At 39.3% G+C, this 16070-nt stretch overlaps 1 protein-coding gene across 1 annotated transcript in view; it reads right to left on the reverse strand.

Annotated features, from left to right (window-relative positions):
• Window positions 1-16070, reverse strand: part of prdm6 (PR domain containing 6) — a 172927-nt gene that overhangs the window by 17683 nt on the left and 139174 nt on the right. The window contains exon 6 of the mRNA XM_078397012.1: window positions 9949-10125. Coding sequence (XP_078253138.1) covers window positions 9949-10125 — 177 coding nt within the window. The remainder of the gene's footprint in view (window positions 1-9948; window positions 10126-16070) is intronic.

A 16070-nucleotide genomic window follows, 5' to 3' on the forward strand; every position in this document is an offset into this window, starting at 1 on the left:
AGTTAGAGGTTAATTGTGAGCCAGGAAATTAGGCTCCCCTGTTTTTTGCACAGTGGATGAGGCCTTTGTTGATTGTTTCTTCTAAAGTTTACATGCTATGGCAAAACTGTACTCTCTAATTTCTGCTCTAAAAAGCTGACCTGGATTGTGTTCTCAAGCAGCTCTGCAGTATGGCTGGACTCCTCAACTCCCGATCACAGCCTATTTATTCAGGCAAATAATGGATTAGTGTGAAACCCATCTAACTTTGAGTTTAACTGCTGGAATTTTGCAAGAACATTTATTAAATGCACTTTGAATGTCAACGTATATCATGTTGAGAGCTAACACCAGATGCTTCACATCTCACACACAAAGAGGAACAAGGGTGGCATAGTGGAGCAAGGGCAGCACATGGTGGTGCAGAGGTAGAGTTGTTGCTTTACAGCTCCAGAGATCCGGAGTTCAATCCTGACTGTGGGTGCGATCTGTATTGACTTTGTACGTTCTCCCTGCATGCGTTTTTTCCGGGTGCTCCAGTTTCTTCCCACAGTCCAAAGATATGAGAGTTTGTGTGGTAATTGGAAAATGTAAAATTGTCCCCAGTGTGTAACATAGAACTAGTCATAGAGTCATAGATTCATAGAGTTATACAGTATGGAAACAGGCCCTTTGGCCCAACTTGCCCCAACTTGCCCACACCGGCCAACATGTCCCAGCTACACTAGTCCCGCCTGCCCACGTTTGGTCCATATCCCTTCAAACCTATCCCATCCATGTACCTGTCTAACTGTTTCTTAAATGTAGGGATAGTCCCTGCCTCAACTACCTCCTCTAGCAGCTTGTTCCATACACCCACCACCCACTAGTGTATGGGTGATCATTGGAGTGCGCATACTCGGTGGGCCGAAGGGCCTGTTTCCATGCTGTATCTTTAAAACTAAAACACTAAAACTCCAAAAACAAAGTGTCAATGCCAGAGAAGAAGGCCGATGTTAATCACTGTGCATCGAACAATGTAGAAGTGTAGTGAGATTAGACAAAAATGTCATGCTTGTGTTGTTACTCCGGGAAATGGGTGATCATTGCATTAGTCATGGCATTGAGATATTTCCGGGTAGCATATAAATTGGATGTGACCATCATTTCTGCTTGGTAGAGGTTGAAAAACGATGACTTCAAAGCTAGTAATAGTGCTGTCTCTATGATGTCTGTTGTAGATGGAACAACTTTGCAACTTTGCAGGAATTCAAAAGAGAGGCTTATACGATTGGAGCGATTGCTCTTACTAATTGTCCTTGGTCGGATGGATATGGCTGCAACATATCACCAGATACAGTCAATTCACCTGTATACATTGGCATTAAACATAGGCACTTGTAACTGTGAATCAAACCCCATCTTTAATGTTGACTTAAAGTGCCAAATAGCATGAAATTTGTAAGTTTGCTGCTATAATGCTTCTTAATACCTCAGCTGGGTTACTGGTTGTATTGTATGGGTCCCTATTTTATTTATGAGCTAAAGGTGTCCTTTACTTAACAGTTCATTATTTCCAAATGTAACATTAATAATGGAGCCCCATCCTGACAGATATGAAACATGTTAAAATTCACCAATTTTGCATTTTATACAGAATTATGTTTGCCACCCAGGAGTTGTCTTGAGAAATGTTACATTCTGAATCAAGTGGGGAACTGGCAATGGGATTTCCATTAACTGGAACAGCTGAGCCAATTTTTCACAACTAGGTACAACTAACTGTAGGAAATGAAATAAATAACATATCCAATGATTCCTTTTCTTTGTGTCTGGATGGAAAATCCCACTGCGGTTAGTTATCGATTATTGGGATTTTTTTGTACATAAATAATTAAAGTTGTCTATAATCAATCAACCCAGCACTTTTTATTCAACAGCAGACTAAAGTAATAATTTATATTGCCTGCTTACAATCCTCCAGATGAAACTGCTCTATAATCAAATGCAAGATGATCTTCTCTGATTTTCTTTCTCATTCCATTAAACCTGAGTACGACATGGTATTTTGCTTGGTCAGTCAAAACTGGGAATGAATATCGTGGGAGTTAAGGTGGCACATCCTTATTGTATTTCTTACTGATCTCTTTTGTATTTTTAACACTCCTGTGTGATCATAGATGCAGCAGAATACAATATTTCAGAGATAAATGCGATCTCGCTAAGCTGCCATTGTATTAGTGCAAAAAATCGGATCCCAATTGGTAAAAGTCGTGATTTAACCTATAAAGGCTGCTGTGGCTCTTCGAAGGAATAACCAATTAATTCGACTCTCTTGCTCTTTCTCCACTGTTCTGCAATTACCTTTTCTATTTAACCAATTCCCTTTTGAGAGTTACAGTGAAATTTCTCTTTATCCTTTCAGGCAGTCAATTCCAGGGCACGGTATATTAAAATAAATTTCTTAATCGCATTTCAGATTCTTTTGCCAGTCACCTTAAAGCTGTGCCCGCCAAACACTGCCTCTTCTGACGTGGAAATATATATTTTTTGATAACTTATTTAAATCTTCAAATTTTAATCATCTCTAAATTACAATTTCTACAACTCCTCCCTCGGTATGTCCAAATCTCCACCTCAATTTTTTCCTTTAAGCTCCAGTTTAAAACCTAATTTTTTTGAATAAGCTTTTGGTCATCTGCCCTAATAACCTTAGTATTTGGATCAGTATTAAATATATATGTATATATACATATTTTTATTGCATTTTAAAAACTTCGTTGAAACCAACAAGCTATTTGTTCACTTTTTAAAAAAAATCCAAATGTATGTTTATGGTTATTAAGAGAAATTAAACCCTGCTTTAAAAGTTAGGCTTAAAAGATAGAAACTGGAAAAACATGGTCATGCGAGCCTCAAAAGATTTACTAGGAAGGAGCCACAAGATACTAAATGGTGTGGATTAGACATCCTGTCAAGGGCGACTCACAGTGCATATATTAACTTGTACATCTGCCTGTAGGTGGCTCCAAGCACTGTACTGACAGGTTTGGATCAGATCTGATCTGGCAGGTCCGGTTCGAAGAAGGCCTCTCATTGAATAGAGTTCTAGAGCCATGCAGCACGGAAATAGGCTCTTCGGCCTAACATGTCCATGCCAACCATGATGCCCCATCTAAGGAATCCCATTTGTCCATGCTTGATTATGAAATACCATAACACGACACAAACATAATTCCACGTTCTGCACACCGCTCTCTCTCATCTGGACAGCCAGAAGGGGGGCTATGTGAGGATGCTGTTCATTGACTTTAGTTCAGCTTTCAATACCATAGTCCCCACCAGACTGGCTGAGAAGCTGCTGGAACTGGGGCTTAACACTCCTCTGTGTGCCTGGGTCCTGGACTTTCTCACCGCCAGGCCCCAAGTGGTCAGGATGGGGGAACACACATCTAGCCCCCTCACCCTGAACATAGGATCCCCCCAGGGCTGCGTCCTTAGCCCCCTACTGTACTCCCTGTACACACATGACTGTGTGGCCAGGTTCAGCTCCAACTCCATCATCAAGTTTGCTGATGACACTGTGGTGGTGGGCCGGATCTCCGACAACGATGAGAAGGCCTACCGGGAGGAGGTGGCTGATCTGGCACTCTGGTGTCAGGACAATAGCCTCCTCTTGAATGTAAAAAAAATCTGATTGTGGACTTTAGAAGGGCTCAACATCCAAGGACGTACACGCCACTGGAAATAAATGGGTCTACTGTGGATAGGGTGAGCAGTTTTAAATACTTGGGAGTCCACATCAAAGAGGATCTGACATGGACAACGCACATTGCCGCACTGGTGGATAAGGCAAAGCAGCTCCTTTACCACCTTAGACAGCTGAGGAAATTCAGAGTGTCTCTGAGGATCCTTCAATGCTTCTACTCTGGGGCTGTAGAGAGCATCCTGTCTGGCAACATCACAGTCTGGTTTGGGAACAGCTCTGCCCAGGACAGGAAGGCCCTGCAGAGAGCAGTGCATTCGGCAGAACGCACCATGGGAACTACACTCACCCCCCTGCAGGACCTATACATCAGGAGGTGCAGATCGAGAGCAAGCAAGATTATGAGGGACCCCTGCCACCCCAGCAACGGACTGTCCCAGCTGCTACGGTCAGGCAAACGCCTCCGCTGTCATGCTGTGAAAACAGAGAGGATGAGACGGAGTTTCTTCCCACAGGCCATCAGGACTGTTAACTATTATAACTCCAGGGACTACATTTTTCTTTTCTGTGTTAACTTTAATTTATATGCTGTAATTGTAATTCTTTTTTTGCACAATCCACAGGCATTGCCACTTTCATTTCACTGCACATCGTGTATGTGTATGTGACAAATAAACTTGACTTGACTTGACTTGACTACACACTATAGCTCAACTACAGTGGCTCCTCAACTTACAATGGAGTTACGTTCTGATAAACCCATCGCAAACCGAAAATATCGTACATCGAAATGCATTTAGTACACCTGTTCACGTGGCCGGAAGCGAGCTATGGGTCGCTGCTGTTGTTCAGCGTTTGCACCATTGTAAAGCCGAAATATCGTAAGTCGAAGCATCGTTAGTGCGGGAGCATCTGTACTGAGCTTTGGATAACTTACTCATCGCCACAGGGTGATAGCTTTATTCTGGGGATAGTGCATAACTCAAACCAACGGAAAATATATTTAATTTTCCATTTTGTTTGGCACAGACATTGTGGACTAAAGGGACTGTTCCTCTGCTGTACTATTCTGAGAAGGGTCCTATCCTGAAACATCGGGTATCCATTCCCTCTACAGATGCTGCCTGATTCGCTAAGTTGCTCTAGCACTTTTGCTGTTTTGTTCTAGGTTCGATGAGAGAAAGTAGGGAAAAGAATTACCATGCATGGATGGCATAAGAAAGAAAGAAAGAAAGACGACAAAAATATACGAAGAAGGGTAATAATGTGATAATTAAATCAATATGTATTGTCTGATCTGTTTCAATGGTGCTTTAATGGTTCTGATGCAAAAGGATGAGATTACATGAAATTTAAAAATGGTCACCGATGAGTCAGTGACAATTTATTACTGGAGATTAGTGAGCAAGGGGTTAAATTTCAGTACAAGAAGCAAATGAAAATCTAATCGAGGTTAATTTCAAAGGAAAAAGCTGGTGTGGAAAGTATACAGCTAGGGTAGCAATAAAAATCCACAATGTAATTTCTATTAAACCTTGAAAAAAGTCCATGAAACCAACAAGCTATTTGTTCTCTGTGTGCATCAGCACCTCCATTGGTCTCTAGAGCTCCATTCTCTTCATGTCACCTCCCAGCAAAAGGAATGAACAGAAATTTAAAAGGCAACAAAAGGATGAGAGCAACAGAATTTAAAAAAAGATTAATATAACATGGTCTAATAAGAAAAATCTGCAGCTTGATGTCTGTTGCACCATTTAATGTCCATAAGTTACTTTCAGAAATGTTGTGGTTTTATGCTTGAAAACCTTTAGATTTATACCATGTAGTTAGTTTTAAATTAGTAGACTTCTGCTTTTCACTTGTAAATGTCAGCATACAAAAATTATTGTCTTTTGGACCTTAATAAGATTGTGAGCATTTGCAATTTCTGTTCCAAAATTAGTCAAGGATTTTACTTTAATGCATATCTAAGATTAGCAGTAAAAATATAATTGTCACCTTTAGCAAGATTACACTGACTTTGCCACATCTAAGTTTCAGTTACATCACTATGCTTTCCTACAAATGACAAGAATAGTGTGTTAACAAAAATTAAATAGAGCCAACAAGGTCATTCGTAAGTAACGTTTTCAGATTAAAAGAAATCTATTTTCCACTCTGACCTCAAAACCTCTTCAATTAATTACAAAAATCTATTTACACAGTAACCTAGGTAAAATCAATCAGATTTGTTGAAGTGTTTCCATGAATCTTCTTAAGGTTTACAGCATAGGACCAGCAGATGTGTGAGAACCATTAGTATTGCAAACAGGTTGTTTGCTGAATTCCTTAAGAAACTACTTTTGGATTATGTTCCTGGTGCCATATACAGTACTGGAGGATGCAGGTAACAAACCTGGGTCCATGTTGGCTATATTGCTGTATGTCATTAAGTCGGAAAGAGTGCAGAGAAGATTTACGAGAATGTTGCCAGGACTCGAGGGCCTGAGCTATAGGAAGAGTTTAGGAAGGCCAGAAATATTGGAATAGTTTGAAAACTCCAAATATTCCTTGATGCGCAAGAGGCAAAAGGGTGTTCTTGTTGGGGTGTATAAAAAGGTGTTTGGGGGGGAATTGATAGGGTGAATGCACAGAGTCTTTTTACCCAAGGTCGGGGGATCAAGAACCTGTGGGCTTAAGGAGGGGAAAGATTCAATAGGAACCTGAGAGCAACTTTCTCACTCAGAGGGTGGTAGGTATGTGGAAAGGGCTGTCAGAGGAGGTAGTTGAGGCAGGCACTATAGCATTATTTAAAAGACACTTGGACAGGTACATGCATAGGAAAGATGTAGGGGAATGCGGGCTTGCTTAAATGAGACATCTTGGTCGGTATGGATGAGATGAGTTAAAGGGCCTGTTTCCATGCTCAATGACTGTATGACTTTATGTGGCCTCAACTAAATATTTGAGGAAAAATGTAATTTATAGTTTTTACGTTCCTGTGAACATAAGGATGAATGTTCAAGGCTTGATATTGAAATACCAGGTCTCATGGCAGTGAATATTACGCCAAGTGCACCAAATTTTATAATCCAACTAATTATGCACAGTTAGCAGCTGGAAAAAATATTGCAACTAGAATTTAAAAGAATTCTTAAATTCTTTCTGGGCACAATGCTGGGCACGGACATGGATCAATGATTCATGTGATTTATTTTGGAACTGTTGTAAACAGTATACGCTTTGTAGCGTTATTATGCTTGCGATACAGTGTACTTGGTCCATATCTGCTCCAGTGTTCTAGAGATACAAATTGAAAGAATGCGTGTCACAGAAAGATATCATGCCCAAGTGACCAGGTTGACTAAGACAAGGAAAGCTTTAATGCATAAGCACAAAATGCTGGAGTAACTCAGCGGGACAGGCAGCATCTCTGGAGAGAAGGAATGGGTGACGTTTCGGGTCGAGACTTCAGTCTGAAGAAGGGTATCGACCCGAGACGTCACCCATTCCTTCTCTCCAGAGATGCTGCCTGTCCCGCTGAGTTACTCCAGCATTTTGTGCTTATGCATTAAAGCTTTCCTTGTCTTGGCGATTCAAGTGTTTGTGAGGATAGTTAAATGTTGTGAGAGTTCTTGTATTCACCACCCATTCAGGCAGCGCGTTCCACATTCCAATCATCTAACCATATGACCTCCCCACTACTGAAGGATCGAATGGATCTACAGGAATCGCTGTCTCACAAAGGCAGCATATAAATATATATAGACTGAACTTTTTTCGTTGTTTGTGTTGTTTGCAGAGTACTTTGCTTAGATATCTGTTGCGCTGGTGCAAGTAAGAATTTCATTGTTCCGTTTCAGGACATGACAATGAAACACTCTCTCTCTCTCTCTCTCTCTCTCTCTCTGGGTGAAAAATATCTTCATCAGTTCCCCTCTAAACCTTTTATCCTTTATCGTAGACCTATGCCCTCATTTTGAAACCTTCTACTAAAGGGAAAGGTTTTCAACTCTATTCATTATTTTGCGTACCTCTCAGCACCCCTTCACTCCAAGGGAAAGAAATCCTTGCATGTCCAGATTCCCATCATCATAGATCTGCTCCATCTAGATGAAACTGGAGCACCCGGATAAATCACACACAGTCACAAGGAGAATGCACAAACTCTGTACAGACAGCACCCATCACCAGGATTGAACCTGGGTCTCTGGCGCTGTAAGGCAGCAACTCTACCACTGTGCCACCCTTTCGCTCTTTCTATTTACTGATTGTCAGTCATGCAACAAAGTGTTTCACTGTGCCTTAGTACGCATTACAATAATAAATCTAAACGTAGATGTAGTTTCCAACTCATCAGACCATGGTGCACATTATGAGATGCAGTGTTTGAAAGGGCCCCTACTACCAACTTTTGGTTCAGGTACAGTGTAATCTTTTTATCTCCTCCACTCAAAAGAGGTGTTCAATAGTAAATTTAAAAACCTGCTTGTAGTTAGCAAAAACCTGGTACAGAACCTGAAGTAGATAAAATGGAGAAGTATCCAATTGTTAGAAACTTAATGTTCAACTCAATTGAGCTACAAGAGAGCTTCCCTTTTAAGCAGCAAATTCCTCAGGTCGTTATTCTGCTCTGAAATGCCAATGCCAAAACCAATGACTCAAAAAACATGTTTTCTCTAATATCTGGTCATTATCTGGGTATTGATTTTATTACCATGTAAATGTAAAGTTTTCACCCATTTTAGTGAGAGCATTGTAGCCCGACCTAAGATTTGATCAGAGGTTTATTTCGGAAGATGCAACTCTGTCTGGTTTTCTAGCCCCTGTTGATTAATTCTTCACTGGTACTCCCAACAATGAAGAATATAAAATTCATTCCAGTATAAAATTAAAATATAATGGGGAAATCCATGTGAAAATCTGCATTTGGCACAAAATAAATGAATGATGCATGTCCATCAGATGTCCTAGCTTCTAATTGCCACTAACAACCCAGTGGTTTTTAGCAGGGGGTGGGGGTGGGGGTAACATTATTAAAATAACTAATGCTGGGCAGTTGGAGATTAGCATTTGAAGATTAGCATTTGGATCTGCATGCTAACATTTTCGAAATTAAATGAGCCAAAGAATGTGGCACAATTCCCATGGTGCTTGTTTTTGACTACCAATGCATATCAGCATGAGTTATTCTAAGACAACTGCAAAGCAAGAACTCTATTTTGAGCTGCCCAGTACTGACCCATTAATTGCCCCAATCTGATCAGAACAAAAAAGTGAGGCAGGGTGTCCTGAAGTTCTGGCTTAGAGTTTCTAGTCACTAAGAACTCCATGCTCCATCCAGACTGCTACGTGGCCCACATGAGAAAAACTTAATGGCACAGTGACAAAGCTGGTAGAGCCACTGTCTCACGGCATCAGAGACCCGGGTTCGATCCTGACCGTGGGTGCTGTCTGGGTGGAGTTTGCACATTTTCCCTGTGACAGCATGGTTTCCTTGGGTGCTCCGATTTCCTCCCACATCCCAAATATGTGTTAATTGGCCTCTGTAAAGTGCCACAAGTGTGACAACATGGAACTGTGCAAGTGTGACAAACATAGAACTAGTGTGAATGGGTGATCGATGGTCAGCATGGACTTGGTGGGCCAAAAGCCAAGTTTTCTATGCTGTATCTTTTAATTCAATGTATGGTAATTTGAGAGATCAGCAGTGTTGATTAATCATTTCCTTAAAATTTTAAAAAGCTTTATTTCGTGAGGAAAAAAAACCATGACCAGAAAGATATAGTGTTACTATTTTCAAAATGAGTGAATTTACATTAAATTAAAATGATTCTGATTCTAATTATTGAGGAATTATCACCCGCACCATCTCTCAACCCACAGGGGAATAATGGACCTTTGTCACTGCTTGGGAATTTAGACGTCTGCACTACTACTGACAGGAAACCACACCATTTATCAGCAAACATTTACACACAAATACCAAAGTGACTTACTGATTAAAATAACATTAATTAGAACGTCCAGATACTTATTACTACAAAAAGAAAAAAAGGGTATATTATTGTTTATGGCATAATTAATAAATTACTAATTCGATTTAGTGAAAGTAAATAAACTGGAGCAAAAATATTTTCTCAAATATCTGACTTCTGTTTTCCACATTTTCTGTAGTTTTTAACCACAAAAAGTAAATCTTGAAACATATTATACCATTTGCCACACAAAGATATCTTCATAGGAAATTCCTGACATTTTTTACCAAAAGCAGGTAATTGCATTAATGTATTTGGATTACTTACTTAAATGGTTTTTCCCCTGTATGTGTCCGAATATGATTGTTCAATGTTGTAGCTCCGGCAAAGGCACGTCCACAGTACCCACATTTAAAAGGTCTGTCACTAGAGTGAGTTACTACGTGGTTCCTCAACTCTGAAGGCTGGGAGAAGGACTGAGAGCAATGTCCACATTGGTAAGGCCTGGAAGACAACCAATCAGTTTTCAATAATATTGGAGTTAGAAGTGATCTCTGTCATGAGTTCTATTCAAATACAATTAAGAAAACATACAGTCCATTAAATTTCAAACTCAATAAAGTGGTAAATTAACTATTTGTGGAATGTCTACTGTTATTTAGTTATCTAATTTATTAGTAATACTCGGACTTAAATTTATCTCATTTATTCAGATGCTGTTCATGTGTTTGTAATAATAATATGTGATCTCTTGGCAACTAGTTAAATTAACATACAGCAGCCTGTGTGATGAAAATTGAACTGTGATATTCTTGAGGTGTTCGGTCAGTTAGTGATATTACTGGTTATCAAATCATATGATTCAATTAAAGGTGAGCTGCAAAGGCATCAGCCCTCTCCATCAGAATTAAGTGGGAGATCACAAGTAGTCATTGAAATATTGAGAAGTGCAACACATTCCAAATGACACACCACTGCTAGACAGGAACGACAAGAAGGGTGACACAGTGGCGCAGCGGTAGAGTTGCTGCCTTGCAACGCCAGGAACCCAGGTTCGTTCCTGACGATGGGTTCCGTCTCTACAGAGTATGTACATTCTCCCTGTGACTGCATGGGTTTTCTCCAGGTGCTGGTATCCAAGCCCTTAAAATTGCTGCATCTAAACCACTAGGGAATAGCTGAATGCAGCTGCTAAGTATCTGGCACCAATTTCTAGTCCTCTCAGGGTAAAAGACAGGTCTCTGTTTCCTCCAAACTCTCCCACCACCTACTTCTTCCTAAAAGGAGATTAATCAGAAAAAATCAGCAGGCAAAATTTGTACTTGTTTCTGAAAACACACCAAAACACTATATAATAGTCTTTAGATTTTAGAGATAGAGAGTGGAAACACCCCCTTCGGCCCACCTTGTCCGTGCCAACCAGCGATCACCTGGACATTAACACTATCCTACACACTAGTGACAGTTTACAATTTACAGAAGCCAATTAACCTACAAACTTTCGTCCCATACTTCAGACGAAAGTTTGTAGGTTAATTGGCTTCTGTAAATTGTAAACTGTCACTAGTGTGTAGGATAGTACTAATGTCCAGGTGATCGCTGGTTGGCACGGACAAGGTGGGCCGAAGGGGGTGTTTCCACTCTCTATCTCTAAAATCTAAAGACTATTATATAGTGTTTTAGTGTGTTTTCAGAAACAAGTACAAATTTTGTCTGCTGAATTTTTCTGATTAATCTCCTTTTAGGAAGAAGTAGGTGGTGGGAGAGTTTGGATGAAACAGAGACCTGTCTCTTACCCTGAGAGGACTAGAAATTGGTGCCAGATACTTAGCAGCTGCATTCAGCTATTCCCTAGTGGTTCAGATGCAGCAATTTTAAGGGCTTGGATACCAGCTTCTTCAGGCCAATTGTTACTATAATTTTGCTTCTCCTAAAAACAAAGCAATTGTATGAAGTTTCACTTCTTCACATTGTCACTGGAGGGCAAGCTTACACTGAAAACAGTTCTTAACATTTTAATATTTAAAAAAAATTCCAGCCACTATTTTCAAGTATTATTTGTACAAATTTCACATCTGGTTTTAAGTACATTTCAGTAATGGAATATTCATACTACTCTTATTCAAATTATGTAATGCAGATGGAGTGTTGTGATTAACTGTTGGATCCATCTTTTATTATTATTGCATTGACTTTGACTATTACAGTTTACTTATAAAATTGCTTACAGCAATAAAGCTGCTCAAGTTGAAGGAGTCTCAATGTAAATAGTCTGTGTATACTTTGGAGAACAAGCTCGTGTCATTCCTGTGTAAATCTTGTGGATTTGAATTTCACTTACATTTTGCAGAAAATTGGTCATAATTTGGTTGTAATGTAAGCTGGTAATATCTTTCAAGAAAATTTCTGTTCTGACAAGGTTTCACAAACAATAAGAAGAAACATAGTTTAATGTTCAATTGACAGTCAAGCTTTATGCACCAATTTAGAGTTTGGAAATCATGCTTGACTAATCTTCTGGAATTTTTTGAGGATGTAACTAGGAAAATTGACTGGGGAGAGCCGGTGGATGTGGTGTACCTCGACTTTCAGAAAGCCTTCGACAAGGTCCCACATAGGAGATTAGTGGGCAAAATTAGAGCACATGGTATTGGGGCTAGGATACTGACATGGATAGAAAATTGGTTGACAGACAGAAAGCAAAGAGTGGGGATAAATGGGTCCCTTTCAGAATGGCAGGCAGTGACGAGTAGGGTACCGCAAGGCTCGGTGCTGGGACCGCAGCTATTTACAATATACATTAATGACTTGGATGAAGGGATTAAAAGTACCATTCGCAAATTTGCAGATGATACAAAGCTGGGTGGTAGTGTGAACTGTGAGGAAGATGCTATGAGGTTGCAGGGTGATTTGGACAGGTTAGGTGAGTGGGCGGATGCATGGCAGATGCAGTTTAATGTGGATAAGTGTGAGGTTATCCACTTTGGTGGTAAGAATAGGAAGGCAGATTATTATCTGAATGGTGTCAAGTTAGGAAAAGAGGACGTACAACGAGATCTGGGTGTCCTAGTGCATCAGTCACTGAAAAGAAGCATGCAGGTACAGCAGGCAGTGAAGAAAGCCAATGGAATGTTGGCCTTCATAACAAGAGGAGTTGAGTATAGGAGCAAAGAGGTCCTTCTGCAGTTGGACAGGGCCCTAGTGAGACCGCACCTGGAGTACTGTGGGCAGTTTTGGTCTCCAAATTTGAGGAAGGATATTCTTGCTATTGAGGGCGTGCAGCATAGGTTAATTCCCGGAATGGCGGGACTGTAATATGTTGAAAGACTGGAGCGACTAGGCTTGTATACACTGGAATTTAGAAGGATGAGAGGGGATCTTATTGAAATATATAAGATTATTAAGGGGTTGGACACGTTAGAAGCAGGAAACATGTTCCCAATGTTGGGGGAGTCCAGAACCAGGGGCCACTGTTTAAGAATAAGGGGTAGGCCATTTAGAACGGAGATGAGGAAAAACTTTTTCAGTCAGAGAGTTGTAAATCTGTGGAATTCTCTGCCTCAGAAGGCAGTGGAGGCCAAATCTCTGAATGCATTTAAGAGAGAGCTAGATAGAGCTCTTAAGGATAGCGGAGTCAGGGGGTATGGGGAGAAGGCAGGAACGGGGTACTGATTGAGAATGATCAGCCATGATCACATTGAATGGTGGTGCTGGCTCGATGGGCCGAATGGCCTACTCCTGTACCTATTGTCTATTGTCTATTGGATGCTGCCACAAAACTGGAGACACATTTCAACTTTACTTGCTTTTGTTTAACATAACATTGCAAGCCACACTGTGGTAGATCTGGATAAAGGCACTAGATATTATTGAGCACTCTGAACTCATGCAGCTTCACATATACCTATACTTAATACTGTGGTTTTGAAGGATGTTAAGACTGTTCATATTTGGTTGGAAGTCTATTTCTGTAATGACAATATTTTGCACAGATTATCAGTAAATCCCAATCATTGCAACACTCATTATGCTTTCCAACAGTCCATTGCCCAAGTAGAACCTTTCCACATTTTAAATGGTGCACACTTTCATCACTATGTCACATTTCAAGAACATGGCACATAAAGGATTGGACTGAAGAATCCACATAAACTAAAAAAAAAGTTTGAATCTGGTGTACCATCAACAAGACAAATTGACAAATTTGACAATGCTCTGTGCTATATCACGGGAGTGAAGGATTCTCTATATATCAATGCACTTGTTAGACCATTATGTCTAACATTAAATACTGTATCACCAGTGCTGACAATGATCCATAACCTCATCTTGTTAGAATCAGCATGAGATAACTTGGTCAAATGTGTCAAACATATTACAAATGTTTTGAGATTACTGTTTTACCACATTTATTAATTTGAATAATAACATAAAATTTATAATTGGCATCTGTGTTCTCATTCTTATGTTACTGTAATGTAGATTCCTTTTGTTTTAATCTGTGAATGCACTAACAATAATTTGCTTTATAATGGATATGAGATTTCTGAATTTTCCCTGCATGGCGTTTCAGATAGCTAATATACACGTTTATGTCACCTTCAGGTTGGCTGATCTTCATTGTTACAGATTCCTGTGGTATGTGTTCTATTGCTTTTAAACATCAGCAGGGACTTTAAAAGACAAAGACTGTCAGAATCTCCAGAGAAACAGGGTAAGTAGATAAATATGATCATTAATCCATTTTCTCTGGGGATATCACCAATATCCATAAAGGTTCAGGCAAGGGATTAGAAGTAACACATGGAAATTCAGGAGTCACATAGCTTACCCAAGTTTCTGGTGTTGCAATAGCATTAGGACTGACAATTATAAAAAATAGCAACTCACATGGGAACTGAGAAAGAAAGGCAAATACAGACACAGATAACGAATAAAAATAAACATCATTCAATGCAGGAGTGACTATCTAGTTCAGCTAAATCTCACCCACATTTCAAAGCAATAAATATTTGATATTGACAAACATTCAGACCATCTTTATCCCCCATGGAATCCAAGGTATCAGGCAACATTTATCTTCCATATATATATTAAAAGAATTACTTTTCTAAATCTGATACGCCATTCAGATACACCTAAACATTTTAAAATAGAGGGTCTATCATATTAGTATTAAGAAAATAGTTATCTGTGTGTAATGACACCGCATTTACCATTTATTTCTTCTGCAGTCCTGGAATGAATTAATATTGATGTTACTTAGGTGTATGACAAATTCAAAATAGCAGTATATTCAGTAGCTGTGTAGTAATCTGAATAATTTGCTAATCAGTGAATTCGAATTTTCCAGTTTCAAATTCAAAATTAACATCAGTGCAATAGATTTTATATAAACTTATTTTATATAAAGGCGAAACTAAGTAAGAAATATTTTATTGACAGCTGTCGATGTCACAGTTAAATTCATTCTTCAGCACAAATGAAATAAGTTTTCTTGGTACATGATCAATGTAGGTGCGCTAAAACTAATTAACTTTTCACAGTAAGATAGGATCCTTAAAGGTGTAATTATTTCAGATTCACTGAAACAATCCCTTCAAAGCATTGAATGATTGGCAGCAATATTCCTCAATGTTATCGAGCAGTTATTTCCTCCTGACAGACTCAGTGGATTGATGATTGTATAAGCATTAAAAAAGAGACTGCTAAGCAAAATTCACAATTCATTACCTTCTGGCAGTTAATTAGATCTGGATAGTGATTTGCACATTAGGAATATACAAACACAGATACGATGGCTGTTTAGCACCTTGACTGTCCTTAGCAATTAAGACTACACCGAGTGGTGCAAAATCCTGGACTATTTAAATGGTACTTGAGTCTGAATCCCATCTAGCCAGTTAGGAAAATGAAATAAATCTGACACCAGCAGCGGTGATTAAAGAACTGCTAAACTGTGATTATCTGATTCGCTAGTGTTCTTTCTGGGGGAAAAACGGATGACCTGGCATTTCATGTGATGAAAACTTATTGATATGAATCATTAACTCTTTTTCTCTCTCCACAGTTGAGTATTTTCAATATTTTTTTCTGATTTTAAGATATGATTGAAGTATCACTTCAGTCATAGAATCGTTCAGCACAGATACAGACCCTACAGGGTAGCTCTCTTGCAGTATGATTAAATCATAATCATAATCATAATCATAATCTTGCTTTATTAGCCAAGTATGTTTAGCAACATACGAGGAATTTGGTTTGTCATACCAATAAAAAGCAACAAGACACACAAAACACATTTTAACATAAACATCCACCACAGCGACTCCTCCACATTGCTCACTGTGATGGAAGGCAAAAAAAAGTTCCAAACAAACTGGTTGCAGGAATATGGTAAAACAACTAAATCAACAGAGAGAATTAAAAGTGCAAAATTCCTTAAACAT

Source organism: Rhinoraja longicauda, chromosome 3 (genome assembly GCF_053455715.1).
Source record: "Rhinoraja longicauda isolate Sanriku21f chromosome 3, sRhiLon1.1, whole genome shotgun sequence".
In the NCBI taxonomy this organism is placed as follows: Eukaryota; Metazoa; Chordata; class Chondrichthyes; order Rajiformes; family Arhynchobatidae; genus Rhinoraja; species Rhinoraja longicauda.